Below are 12,070 nucleotides of genomic sequence, written 5' to 3'. Positions count from 1 at the left end.
AAATCGATTTTCTCGAAACAGATTTCGCGTAAAAATTCCCGTTTTCGTTAATTTTTCTTTTGTTTTTCCCGGCGCTTTGAAAACCACTGGGAAATTTAAATTTTGACCTCGCCAATGCACCAACGATATTCACTTTCTGATCGAACAAGATACTGAAGTTGAAAATCGTAGCATTATTTCGACTACTTATCGTGTACACAGACACAAAAAAAATTTTAAAAAAAATTAAAAAAAAAATTAAAAAAAAATTAAAAAATAAAAAAAAAAAATAAAAAAACACACATCATTGTAAAATCAATACATTCATCGTTCCACTCAGAATCTAAAAGGTGGTTTTGATTGAAAAATAAGCTCAGATTATCACAGGATAATCAAAAAGAGGTATTTAAAAATCTATGTAGGTATTTGAAACTTTTTGGTATACCGTACACCAGGGATGGGCAACTGGCAGCCCGCGTATACCATTTTTCACTGGCCCTTGCTACATTTCAATTTAATTTATAAAAATATTATATTATATTTTAAATATAAAATGTTAAGATTTTTCTTTATTTTATTTTATTATATTTATAAAATTATTAAAACCGATATAATGTTCATCGTAAAAAATAGATATAAATTCTTATCTAGTATTGAACTATTTAATGTAAACAATATTATATTATTTGTAGGCTTATAGTTAACATTAGGTTTTTTTTTGCTCTCTATATTCTCTGGCCTGCTAAATTTTCGCACATTCAAAATAGGCCCTCTAGTATCATTGAGTTGCCCATCCCTGCCGTACACAAACGTACACATAGTACCTACCTATACAATATAGACTATAGTTGTATGTAAAGATAATAAGGGACTCTCAACGGATAAGACTCCCCACAGCTATGATATTAATATTTCATTAAGCTTCACCAAAATTTGAATTCCCCCAATTTGGCCGATTTTCAGTAAAAACCCTGGCACCACTACTGAAGATATAGTATACTTCTCTGTCATCTTTCTTTTTTTTTAATCATTCTCAACATTCTATATTATATGGCATTTTATGCACCATATTATTTACACTAACTAAAATGAAAATTATTACACCCATTATTCAATAATTTTATGAACTTTAATCTTAATGATTACTAAAATAGGTATACAATATTAATTGTACCTGCAATTTCTTCAACCAAATCTATCTACCTACGTTATTGTTTTCCTTTTAAATGATATTTATTGAACTCTTATCACTAATTTATAGAAATTAATATCTAATTTTAGTTATAAAGATAAATCGTTTAAAAGTTCAAGAACAAAATTATTTTACAATAATTGTCGTAGTATCGTATACGGTATACCTATTATGCTTTTATGTACAATTTAAAACGTACCGACTGTGGCACAATAATTAGTAGGTTTTGCATATTTTGTTGAAAATGAAGCAATAATTAAATGAAAAATACTTATATTTATTTAAAACATTCACCAAACAGAGGAAATTAATAATCATTCAAAGTATTCTTAAAATGCACTGAACTAGGTAGGTACCCAATAAACATTTTTGGTGTGAACTTTTTGAAGGAAAAATATTAAGATACCGTTTTTACATTATTTTTTATTTATTCTTCAAGAAAAAAATGGGCACCCAATAAGTTCTCAACATTTATTATCTTATTTTACCATTACAGTTCATTAAAATAATATTTCATTTACCTAGGTACATTTTTTTTTCAAGATTAACATTTAATTTGTATCTAGATCTTAATTATCTGGTGCACAGTTATAACTTAATTACAGATACAAAACGAAAATAATGGAGAAGGACGACATAGTGGTGTAATGATGTGGCCAGGATCAGAATTTCCATATCAAGGCAAAACCCCAACTTACATTGAAGTATACAACAAGTAATAACACAATTAAGTTATGCCGCAGGATCAATGAAGTTCTAACGCAACTTTTCTTTAGGAATCTGAAAATTGTAGGTGTATAGTCGTATAGATATTTCACATTTCATAAATTGAAAAAAACTATAAAATATAAAATAAATACTCAGTAAAATTAAAGAAGAAATTCTTAATTGTATTTCAAAATTGTTTTTTTTATTTATTAAAAATAATATCTACTTTCCAATTTATTTTTAGAAAAGGTCAATAACCGTATTTAAATTTAATATTAATTACGTATTCCATATACATAATATAGTGACATACTTAGAAGAGGGAGAAGTTGTATCAAACGTACGTAAACAAATTATCTTTTAAGGTCAAAATTTGATATTTATAGAAGGGAGACTCAGAGAGAACATAAAAAATTAGCACTGGGGTATCAAATATCTTATTTCATATTTGAATTACTCCTGACCAATCAACTATTTCCATTGGCATGAAGGATGCCCATCCTCAATAAAAATTGTTTTTTTTTTGTTTAGTTCAATACATTGGAATTCTCGAATAGACACTATCATGTCATGGATTGAAAATGAAAATCAACCAGCCAATCTAGTGTTTGCATATTTTGAAGAACCAGATAGAACTGGTCATAAAAAAGGAGTCGGCTCACAAGAGATACAAAATCAAATCCTTAGAGTAGATGGGACAGTCAAGTATATTATATTTAACTAGAATATTTATTGAAATATCTCAAAACTTGTAATTTTTAATATACACTTAGGTACTTAAATAAAACTATTTTAATGATTATTTAAATTCAAATATTAGCATTAACTAGTTAAAACTAATTAAAGATAAGTTTAAAAAATATTAAACAATTTCTTTTCAACCAAGTTAAGTCAATATTTTTCTCCATAGTAACTTTTATCTTTTATAGTTAAATACATTGTTTGTAGGTACGTGACGCTATCATCTATATGACTTGAAATTCAGTTCAAAAACCAAATCAAAAATTGTTATACAATTAGTGTAAATTTGTAACCACAATTTCAAAATGTTTACAACCATCCCCTAACCACCATCACCTGAAAAATCCAAAATCAATTTGCGTGTGCCAGCATCACGCACCTCTGTTTATTATCTCTTAACTTACAGATCAACTTTCTTAACGTTACTTAACTTGACTACCTGTAAATAAAGTTAATTTTTTTCATGAATTTGCCCACCTTTGTTTAAACTTGATAGAAAGATATTGAAAATACTTTTAAATCATAATTTTTGTTGTTTAATATAGATACATACTTGAACAATTAAAATATAAAAATTTAGAAGAGAAAATAAACCTCATAATTCTTAGCGACCACGGAATGGAAACAGTCACATATGATAGAATGATATTTCTAGATGATTACGTATCCAATATGACCTACAAATCCGTTATTACAGGCCCAAATGCATTTATACTTCCAAATACGGGTAAATAATTTAAAGCATAGGTCGTCCAAGTCCAATGTATTACGTTATTAGAGACACTAAATATTATATTATTTTTAGGTAAATTTGACGAAGTTTATACAAATCTTTCAAGCGGAGCCAATACATCAAAAACATTTTACGTATTTAAAAAAAAAGAATTACCTGACCGTTGGCATATGAAGAATAATCCTAGATTGAACGGAATCATCTATTTGTTGTCAAAACCCAGTCACGCGTTTTGGTACAGTTTTTATCAAAACATTTTGGATAAAACAAGTTAGTTAGTTTTCACAATTTATTTACATTACCAACCTATCTCAATAAGGTACTGTTACAATTAGAGTAGTTGCGTTTAGAGCAGGGGTCGCCAACCTTATCAAACAAGTGAGCTACATTTGAAATTTTTAGGCCCAGGTGATCGCCATCTATGAGAATTTAGGTCTTTAGAAAGAGATTTGTTTTATGAGCAAAAAAAAAAAAGGTCTAACCTCCAAAGAATAAATATTTATTGTTTCTTCATGATGATAATAATAATAATAATAATGTAATATATTGAAAATACAAGAGAAATAGTAAAAAAAAAATTTATTTATTACGCGATCGACCGATAATGGTAAAATTAATTTTTATAACGATCGACCTATATTCCTAGAAAGATCGATCAGTCGATCGCGACCTCTGGTTTAGAGTATTTGTGATTTATATGTAGATACATATGATGAAAAATCGAGAGCATACCTAACTAAACAGATACTAATAAATAGCTACCTAATACCTAGATACCAAATTGTCTACTCTTTAAAGTTAACCAAATTTGAAATTCCTAATTAAAAATTAACAATGACATTTTCAGGTAATAAAATATTAAATGATTTTATCTACCTATTTATTTTTAAATCATTTTAATTTTTAAGTATATTTTAAAACCCGAAAATTTAAGAAATGTAAATACTAAAATACATATAAAAACCCACAACTTGATGTTAAGATTATTATCTTAAATGTGAGATTTAGATGATACAGCCGTTTTATTTGCCTTAATAACATGACTCAGTCGGCTATCTAGTATCGTTATTATATACCCAATAGGTATCTAATCCGTGTGTACCTAACATTTTTTTATAAAATGTTTGTCATCTATTTTCAGCCAAGGAAATGTTCAGAACCGGAACCCACGGATACGACAATGACGACCCTCTGATGCATGCCCTATTCATGGTTTCGGGACCAATGTTCAAGAAGAACTTCACTGCACAGCCATTTGACAACGTGGACCTGTACCCGCTGATCAGCCACCTGTTGACACTAGATGAGACGGCCAATTACGCGCGGCCGGTGAACGGGACGATAGCCGGCGTGGAACAACTACTGCTGTCGCCCAAGTCATCAAGTGCTGGCACGTCGTCGTCGTCGTCGCCACACGTCCTAGCTGGCATACTAGCGACCTTCATCGATGCTTTAAAAAAGTACCAGTGAACATAACCGAATGTCCAGGCCGGTTTCCCGATGTATAATAATATAGGTCCAATATTTTAATATGTATTATATTTAGTTTTGTTTTGGCACTCGATGCAACCGCACATACATCGCAACTCACCACTGACATAGTGACATATTGTGTGCGTATACACCAAGATTTTAACCGTTTACCGCCGAAACTCGAAAGTATATCCGTCTTACGATATTGATATTGTTCTAAATACAAATTATTATTGTTGTTGTCAGATACGACAAAAAAATTGAATCCACAGAGGAAGAATTGTAGATAGATTTTTCGTTAATTCATTATTGTAATATTTTTTTTAGACATTCCCTTTTAATTGTTCAATACGATTATGTCAAATAATAATGAATGATTTATACGTATAATATATGTATTAATACGTATAATATATGTATTAATACGTATATTTTATTATTTGTTTTTTGATGTGAAACCTCTAATGCAGCAGGTGAGACAGGCGAGACAGCCTATTGACGTGGTCATACGTAGCCACGCACTCGTAACTCTACGACTATCTTACCACTCCAATGTTATATTTAAGCAATTCTTTCATTATTTTCGGTTACTGTTCGTCTTTGCGTGTGTATTAAATGACCATTAGTAAGGATACTGAATACTACTATACTCCACACTTGCATCATACATATTACGCACCCGGATGTACATGAAATTTAGTCATTAGTTCAAAATATTCAAAATAAATTTATGGACGTGGAATAGTTATTATGCCAGACATATATTTAAGGACTTCCAAAAATCTGATTTAAAAAATGTTTGATTTTTTGAATGCATAACTTTATTTATTATGAAACGAATTATTATAATATCCATGAACTCCGTACACCAGATATGATCTTATAGCTCAGTTGGTATACGTATCGGCTATTATTAATGTCATTTATGATAATTATTTAATTGCAATTGATTTGGCTGAAATAAATAAACAAGATTGCATTGCATCGGTCGGAGCACTTTTTTATTTTTAGCGAATTCTTTACGGTAGTAAATATTTTAAATGTTATACATTTTTTTTATATTAAATAAATTAAATGCTATTAAAAAATTTTAATATGCATATATTTTTATATATATGCTCCTATACCGATGCAAAGTAAACTTCATTATAAAATCCAAAATATTTTAATTTTTTAATTTGTACGACTATAGATGTACCTTAATTTTTGTTGGTCACTAAGATCGTTTTAATTAAAAATTTAAAGGGCTTGCCGCGGCTAAAAAAATACTATGAAATTTGCCTATATTAAATCCCTTTAAAAACGACATGAGACGTTCAGTTAAATTCACAGTGGTTTCGGCTGATATCTCATAAATGTATGATAATTGTTTCTATAGAATAATTATTAATGACCAGATTAAACCATGTTCGTCATACTATTTGTGTTTTTTCACATATGAACAAAATAAAAATAAATCTGAGTATGTATTAATAATTTACTAAATTCGAAACTAAAATAGCTGTGAATGTAGCTACCATGACTTCATAAATTACCTATAATATGGCTATATGATAATATTCAATAGGTACAATAAATAATAAATAGTTATTAGTAGCTACCTCATATATGTACTAAACTGTTCTATAAATTATTTATTTATTATTAATTTATATTTTAATAACATATTGTTTCTACCTACAAGAAAAATTAGAAGAAAATTAAACTTTTGCTATAATATTGTTTCAATCTCAATTGCCTAAAATTGCATATAATCGTTAAGTATAAACATGATATATACTAATTTCATCTTGGCGATTACTAATACGTAGGTATGTCCTTATATATTGCTTATACCCTCGCTATATCATTCTTTAATATACTTAATCAAAGCCTGCATCTTATAAAATATTAGGATAACAATGAAGCAATATTGTTGCAGTTGGTCGTTTGTGTCTGAATAGCCCGATTCGCTTTGTGATCATAATCATAAATGTATTATTATTTATTATAATTCATGGACAATAAATATATTAAAAATTATAATATTTATTAGAGATTATGATTTTATGAAACACTGGAAAAATGAGCCCCCGACATTGCTGTGCTTAAATAATCTATCCAAAACGCCGTGTGATCACATTTCTATTAAAATGTATAAAATGTAATATATTATAATAATAATAAGAGTAGTATATCTTTAGCTGTATAAAATTAACAAAATTAACTTTTATTAGAAAAGTATGCTACAAATTTCATAAAGCGAAAACTTATACCAGATAACCGGTACTTAGTATTTTTATTTGTACTGGTTAGAGCCTATTAATATTTACTAAATTATGCATATTATCTAATGTAGGTTACCCGAATTTAATTCGTATACATTTAGATTAGATAAAATTGATTGTTATAAAAGGTCACTTCTACTATTGTCAAAAATAAAAAAATATTTGATAAGGTTGATTTCTTTTCAAATTTTAAACAACAAATTAATAATTGAACGTCTTGTTTTAGTATAATCAGAAATCAGAAATATTTAATTATATTTGTACTTATAGTATAGTATAGTATTTAGTATTTATATTATTAATTTAACAATATAAAATACATTAAAATATTTTTTGTGGCATCTAATATTGAAAAATTTAATAAATAACTACTACTATTATATTAAATTTACTTTTAAAATTAATAAGACTACAAGTCATTTTGTTAAAAAGTCTCACTACTGTCGTCAATTTTAGCTCAATAGTGAATAAACCTTAAGTTTTGAAAAAATTAAAGTTAGTCTACGTAATTCAATTTTGATTCTGATTAAAAACGGAAAGATTTTTATACGATCTACAGAAATTTTTCTGCTGAATTCAAATATTTTTTCAGAATAAAAATCAGACAACGTTAACTTACTTTAATTTTATCAAAACAATTAGTAAGTTGTCATAAAATTCGTATAGTGAATTTAATATTATTATCAAATTATTTACAAATGCATGCTTGTAGGAGAGTGGTACCCAAATTGAATTTCATTCGCACTAATAATCAATTGCAAATTACTAATACACAGATCCCGAGTGGCTAAGACGATATTATAAATTTCTTAAATATTGCCCCTTAAGCAACTTATACATAAAAATTATATATTAAATAACAATAAAATTAATATATTCCCACAGTATTGTTAAATTGTGCAGCAATTAAATTAAAAACATTCCGTAAAAGTAATTATATTGTTTTTAGCATTAAATATCCATAGTATAAAACATTTTTTTCTTAGTGTATAGAATACCCCATAGTCTTATACCGAATAAATTAATTACAGATACAACAAGTGAATTACAAAAACTGACGTTGGAGTTGTATATAATTATGTACCTCAGATAAAAATATCCGTATGAAGGTATAATTACAATCACTAATTTATAATTATACAACAAGGAGTAACGTAAAGCCATATTTTAAGGTTTAAAAACAATAAACTTTTCGGGACTGCATAATGCATATATAGCGCCACAAAAGTTTTTATACATTTCTATCAGTTAAAAATTTGATGAATTGGGTTCTTCAGATAGGTTCATGGTTTAATTATATACAATTTTAAGAAAATCACTAAAATATTTGCAGTGTCTATAATCTATACTATACAATTTATTTTTAAATATATTTTTAGTCATCGAATGATTAATTAAATCATAAAGCTATATATTATATACCATAATCGCAGAATACGTCTTACATAAGTTTTATAATTATTTTAATAAAAAAATTATAATATAATAATAAACTGGTAAACACATATTTGATATAATAAGAAATACCATTTATAAATTAATATTCTTTAAATTAGACGTCTTTAATCTTATCACTGCTAATCACTATACGAAATAATATAGTAATAATTATAATAGTTTTTTATATTATATCAATTATTCGATTTACGTAATAGTTTTTAATATATTATCCACAATCGATATCAACACTTAACGCGTATTTTAATTTTCTCTTTTATTAAGTTTAATTTGTTTTTCATTTTTATTGGAAAAATATGCAAGATATCATTAGGCACAAATATGACTAAGACTCATAGCTAGTGCATATTATATTATATTTACAGTAGAAAATCATGTGGCAATTATCAGTGAAACTTTCTAATTTTTTATTATTATTGTTACACAATAACGTAAGAAGTTACCAGCTTGTCGCCTAAGTACCTTCTAAAAGAATTTCATAAAACTTATGGAATTGATAGATACATTTTTAGAGAATACTTTATTTAAATTAATTTAGATAGATGACATTCCTTAAAATTTTTTGTAAAATCACTTATAGATACTTCATTGTACAGGTGTAGTACACTATCTACGTGGAATCTTTGATAGTAGAATTAAATATATTTACATACACATTTTACAGAACTATTAGGTTATTATGAAAATTCGAACTTCAGCCAATCGAATATTAGAACAAGACAATTTTTATTATTTTACAATTTTTATCGATATATGTCGACGTAAGGATATAGACAAATAGTATGAAAATGTATATTGGTTAAACAATTAGCAACAGGCATTTCAGTTCATTGGTGCAAGGGTGCTTAGCACTTTGAAAATGCTAGAACCCCGAAATATCTTGATCATTTAAAAAATAATTATAAACCTTTTACACGTGCCACTATCATGGATCATGACTCAAGATCGGACATAATTATATATTATACAATATCAATTATCCACATAAAAAGATATATGTGTAGATATAGGTAGTCTTTAATAAGTGTTCACTGCAATTAGATATTTCTAGTACGATGACAAGTTTCACTGCACATATTATAATAGTATATAATGTAAAAAAACATAATTTTATTTGCATAAATTGTTATAATTATAGCTGTGAATCTGGTGCATTTAAAATCTCAATAAATTCACTTTAAAATGCTGAAAATTAATTTAAAATATAAAACGTATGCAGGTCTATCACGCTATATTAAGAAAAAACTACAACCTAACTTTTATTTTTAACCATTTACAAAAATGTATAAGACATTAGGCAAAAATTTAAAAATAACATCCATGACAACATTCTACAGTAAACTATAATATAGTTAGACCTCAATTACATGATATTTTGACTTATATTGTGGATTCGATTTACGTATAATGACAAACGCAGAAATTGTTTTTACATTGGTCTTATATCTAATAAAAACTACCTGTAATAACTAGTTTTTTGTTCTTATATACACTTAAATATAATATATACCTATATAGGTATAACTCAATACTTTTAATGCTGTCAAGCATGTTCCCGTCATTTTAATTTTTTTACTCAAACGATTTCTTAAACTAATTTTCTACGAACATTTATCCAAGTTACATTTACTATTTACATAATAAATTAACACACAATATTATACAGTAGGACTCAGGGTTATAAATTATAATATGAACGTCATACATTATATATTTGTCTATAGCGAGCTTGTTTTGATTTAAATTTTATTTAAGCTATATTTACAAATTGAAATAGTTGTCGAACATATCGTTGTAATAGATTTGTTATATTTGAATTCAATGATAAATCATTGTATACGACAAACAATTTTGAACGGAGACTTTGTGTTAGCCTAGCGCACTTGAGAAAATAATCAAATTTAATAGTTAAAAAAAATTTAACAAACATCGAAAATATCTCATGGCTATAAATAGCATGACTTTCCGGTAACATTTTTTTTTCTGATAGAGATACAAAAACTTATTGGGAACCATATATTAAAATATATTATGTTAACTGTAAAAATATAAACTTTTATGAATTTCTAACTGAAAAATTATTATAGATGTAATTAGCTCAAAAAGAGTCAAAATTGTTTTAACATTTTACCATGTATGGAAAATGCTAATATAAATATTTGGTAAACATTTCTAGAACAACGGTTAATCGTTTTAGAAATACAACAAAATATCAAAAATTGATGGATGAAAATTCCTCATTTTACCGATGAAAAATCCACTATCGTAAAAGTTTTAAATTTAAACGCTCATAAAAATAATCTAAGCTATTTTTTTTTTGTTTAAGTAGGAAAATTTGTGGGGAATCTTCTATAAAAATGTCTAATCTTAGCTATGAAAGCAAAAACTTTTATGAATTTCTAACTGAAAAATAGTTTAAACATTTTCAAGGAGAGTTTTTAGTAACTAAAAAGTTGCCGACAGACAGAAAAAAACACATCATTCTAAAATCAATAAATTCTTTCGCTCCGCTCCGCTCAGAATATAAAATTACAAAATTTTGTATAATATGAACTTATAATAAATTTATGACCCACGATAATAATTATTTAGAAAACATTGATTAAATAAATCTATGGATAAAGTATAATGAGTCTATTATGTAACAAAAGATAACAATTCGTGAATCGAATTGTCGTTTCTGAAAAAAACAATACATCGATAACCTTTTTATAATGCAATATGTAATTTTAATATTATAAATATATTATACCTACAAATTCTAACTATAGGTACAAATGAATAGGTATTAATTAATAGAATAAATAATATTTAGCATTACACGTAATTTATTGATGTCAAATTATTATATTGTATACTTAGGTACTCAATTTACTTTATGTACCTATATTAATATAAAATAATATATGATAATATTATGTACATATTAAGTCTTCATATAAAGTCAAAAATATTAAACCTATCTACGATAATTTCATATAAAAATCAACCATCTACAATAACGGTGTATCGTTTATGTTTGTAAATTGGTATAACTTATAACTTATAAGTTATTATGTTTTAATTTTAATAAAAATATAAATAAAATCTAAATAATCTTTGGCAGTTATTACAAAAGTTTTAATAGAAATTAAAGAGCTCTTTCAACTATTTCCGAAAAAAAAAAAACAATTGAAATTTGGAAACGAACGTGCTTGAAAAAAATCTTAAAATATTAAGCATTTTTCATTATGATAAAACCTACACTACATTCTTGACTCTTCCAATTCTCAAAGGTTATTATTATTTTAAATTCTATTAATTTCAATCTGCTTCAAATATTTAAATCTACAGAGTAATTTCATGAGATTATTAAAAAAACTTCTTAATGTCATGATTTGGAAAAGAATTCATCTTAAATATATTATATTATCAGTATTATCCTATTTAACAAATTATAATAAGAATAAACAATTTTAGACGTTATCAGAGTAACGGTATTTTTTAAACGTTAGTAGGTACCTACGTCACACACCCACT

The 12,070-nt window shown here is 26.4% G+C and overlaps 1 protein-coding gene across 1 annotated transcript in view; it reads left to right on the top strand.

Annotated features, from left to right (window-relative positions):
- LOC100165977 (ectonucleotide pyrophosphatase/phosphodiesterase family member 5) overlaps positions 1 to 5,987 on the top strand; it is an 11,540-nt gene extending 5,553 nt beyond the window's left edge. The window contains exons 2-6 of the mRNA XM_001944752.5: positions 1,777 to 1,886; positions 2,411 to 2,584; positions 3,166 to 3,347; positions 3,426 to 3,623; positions 4,495 to 5,987. Coding sequence (XP_001944787.1) covers positions 1,777 to 1,886; positions 2,411 to 2,584; positions 3,166 to 3,347; positions 3,426 to 3,623; positions 4,495 to 4,823 — 993 coding nt within the window. The 3' untranslated portion in view covers positions 4,824 to 5,987. The remainder of the gene's footprint in view (positions 1 to 1,776; positions 1,887 to 2,410; positions 2,585 to 3,165; positions 3,348 to 3,425; positions 3,624 to 4,494) is intronic.
- The last annotated feature ends 6,083 nt before the right edge of the window (positions 5,988 to 12,070 follow it).

Source organism: Acyrthosiphon pisum, chromosome A1 (assembly GCF_005508785.2).
Source record: "Acyrthosiphon pisum isolate AL4f chromosome A1, pea_aphid_22Mar2018_4r6ur, whole genome shotgun sequence".
NCBI lineage: Eukaryota > Metazoa > Arthropoda > Insecta > Hemiptera > Aphididae > Acyrthosiphon > Acyrthosiphon pisum.
This window is presented reverse-complemented; position numbering and strand designations above follow the sequence as displayed.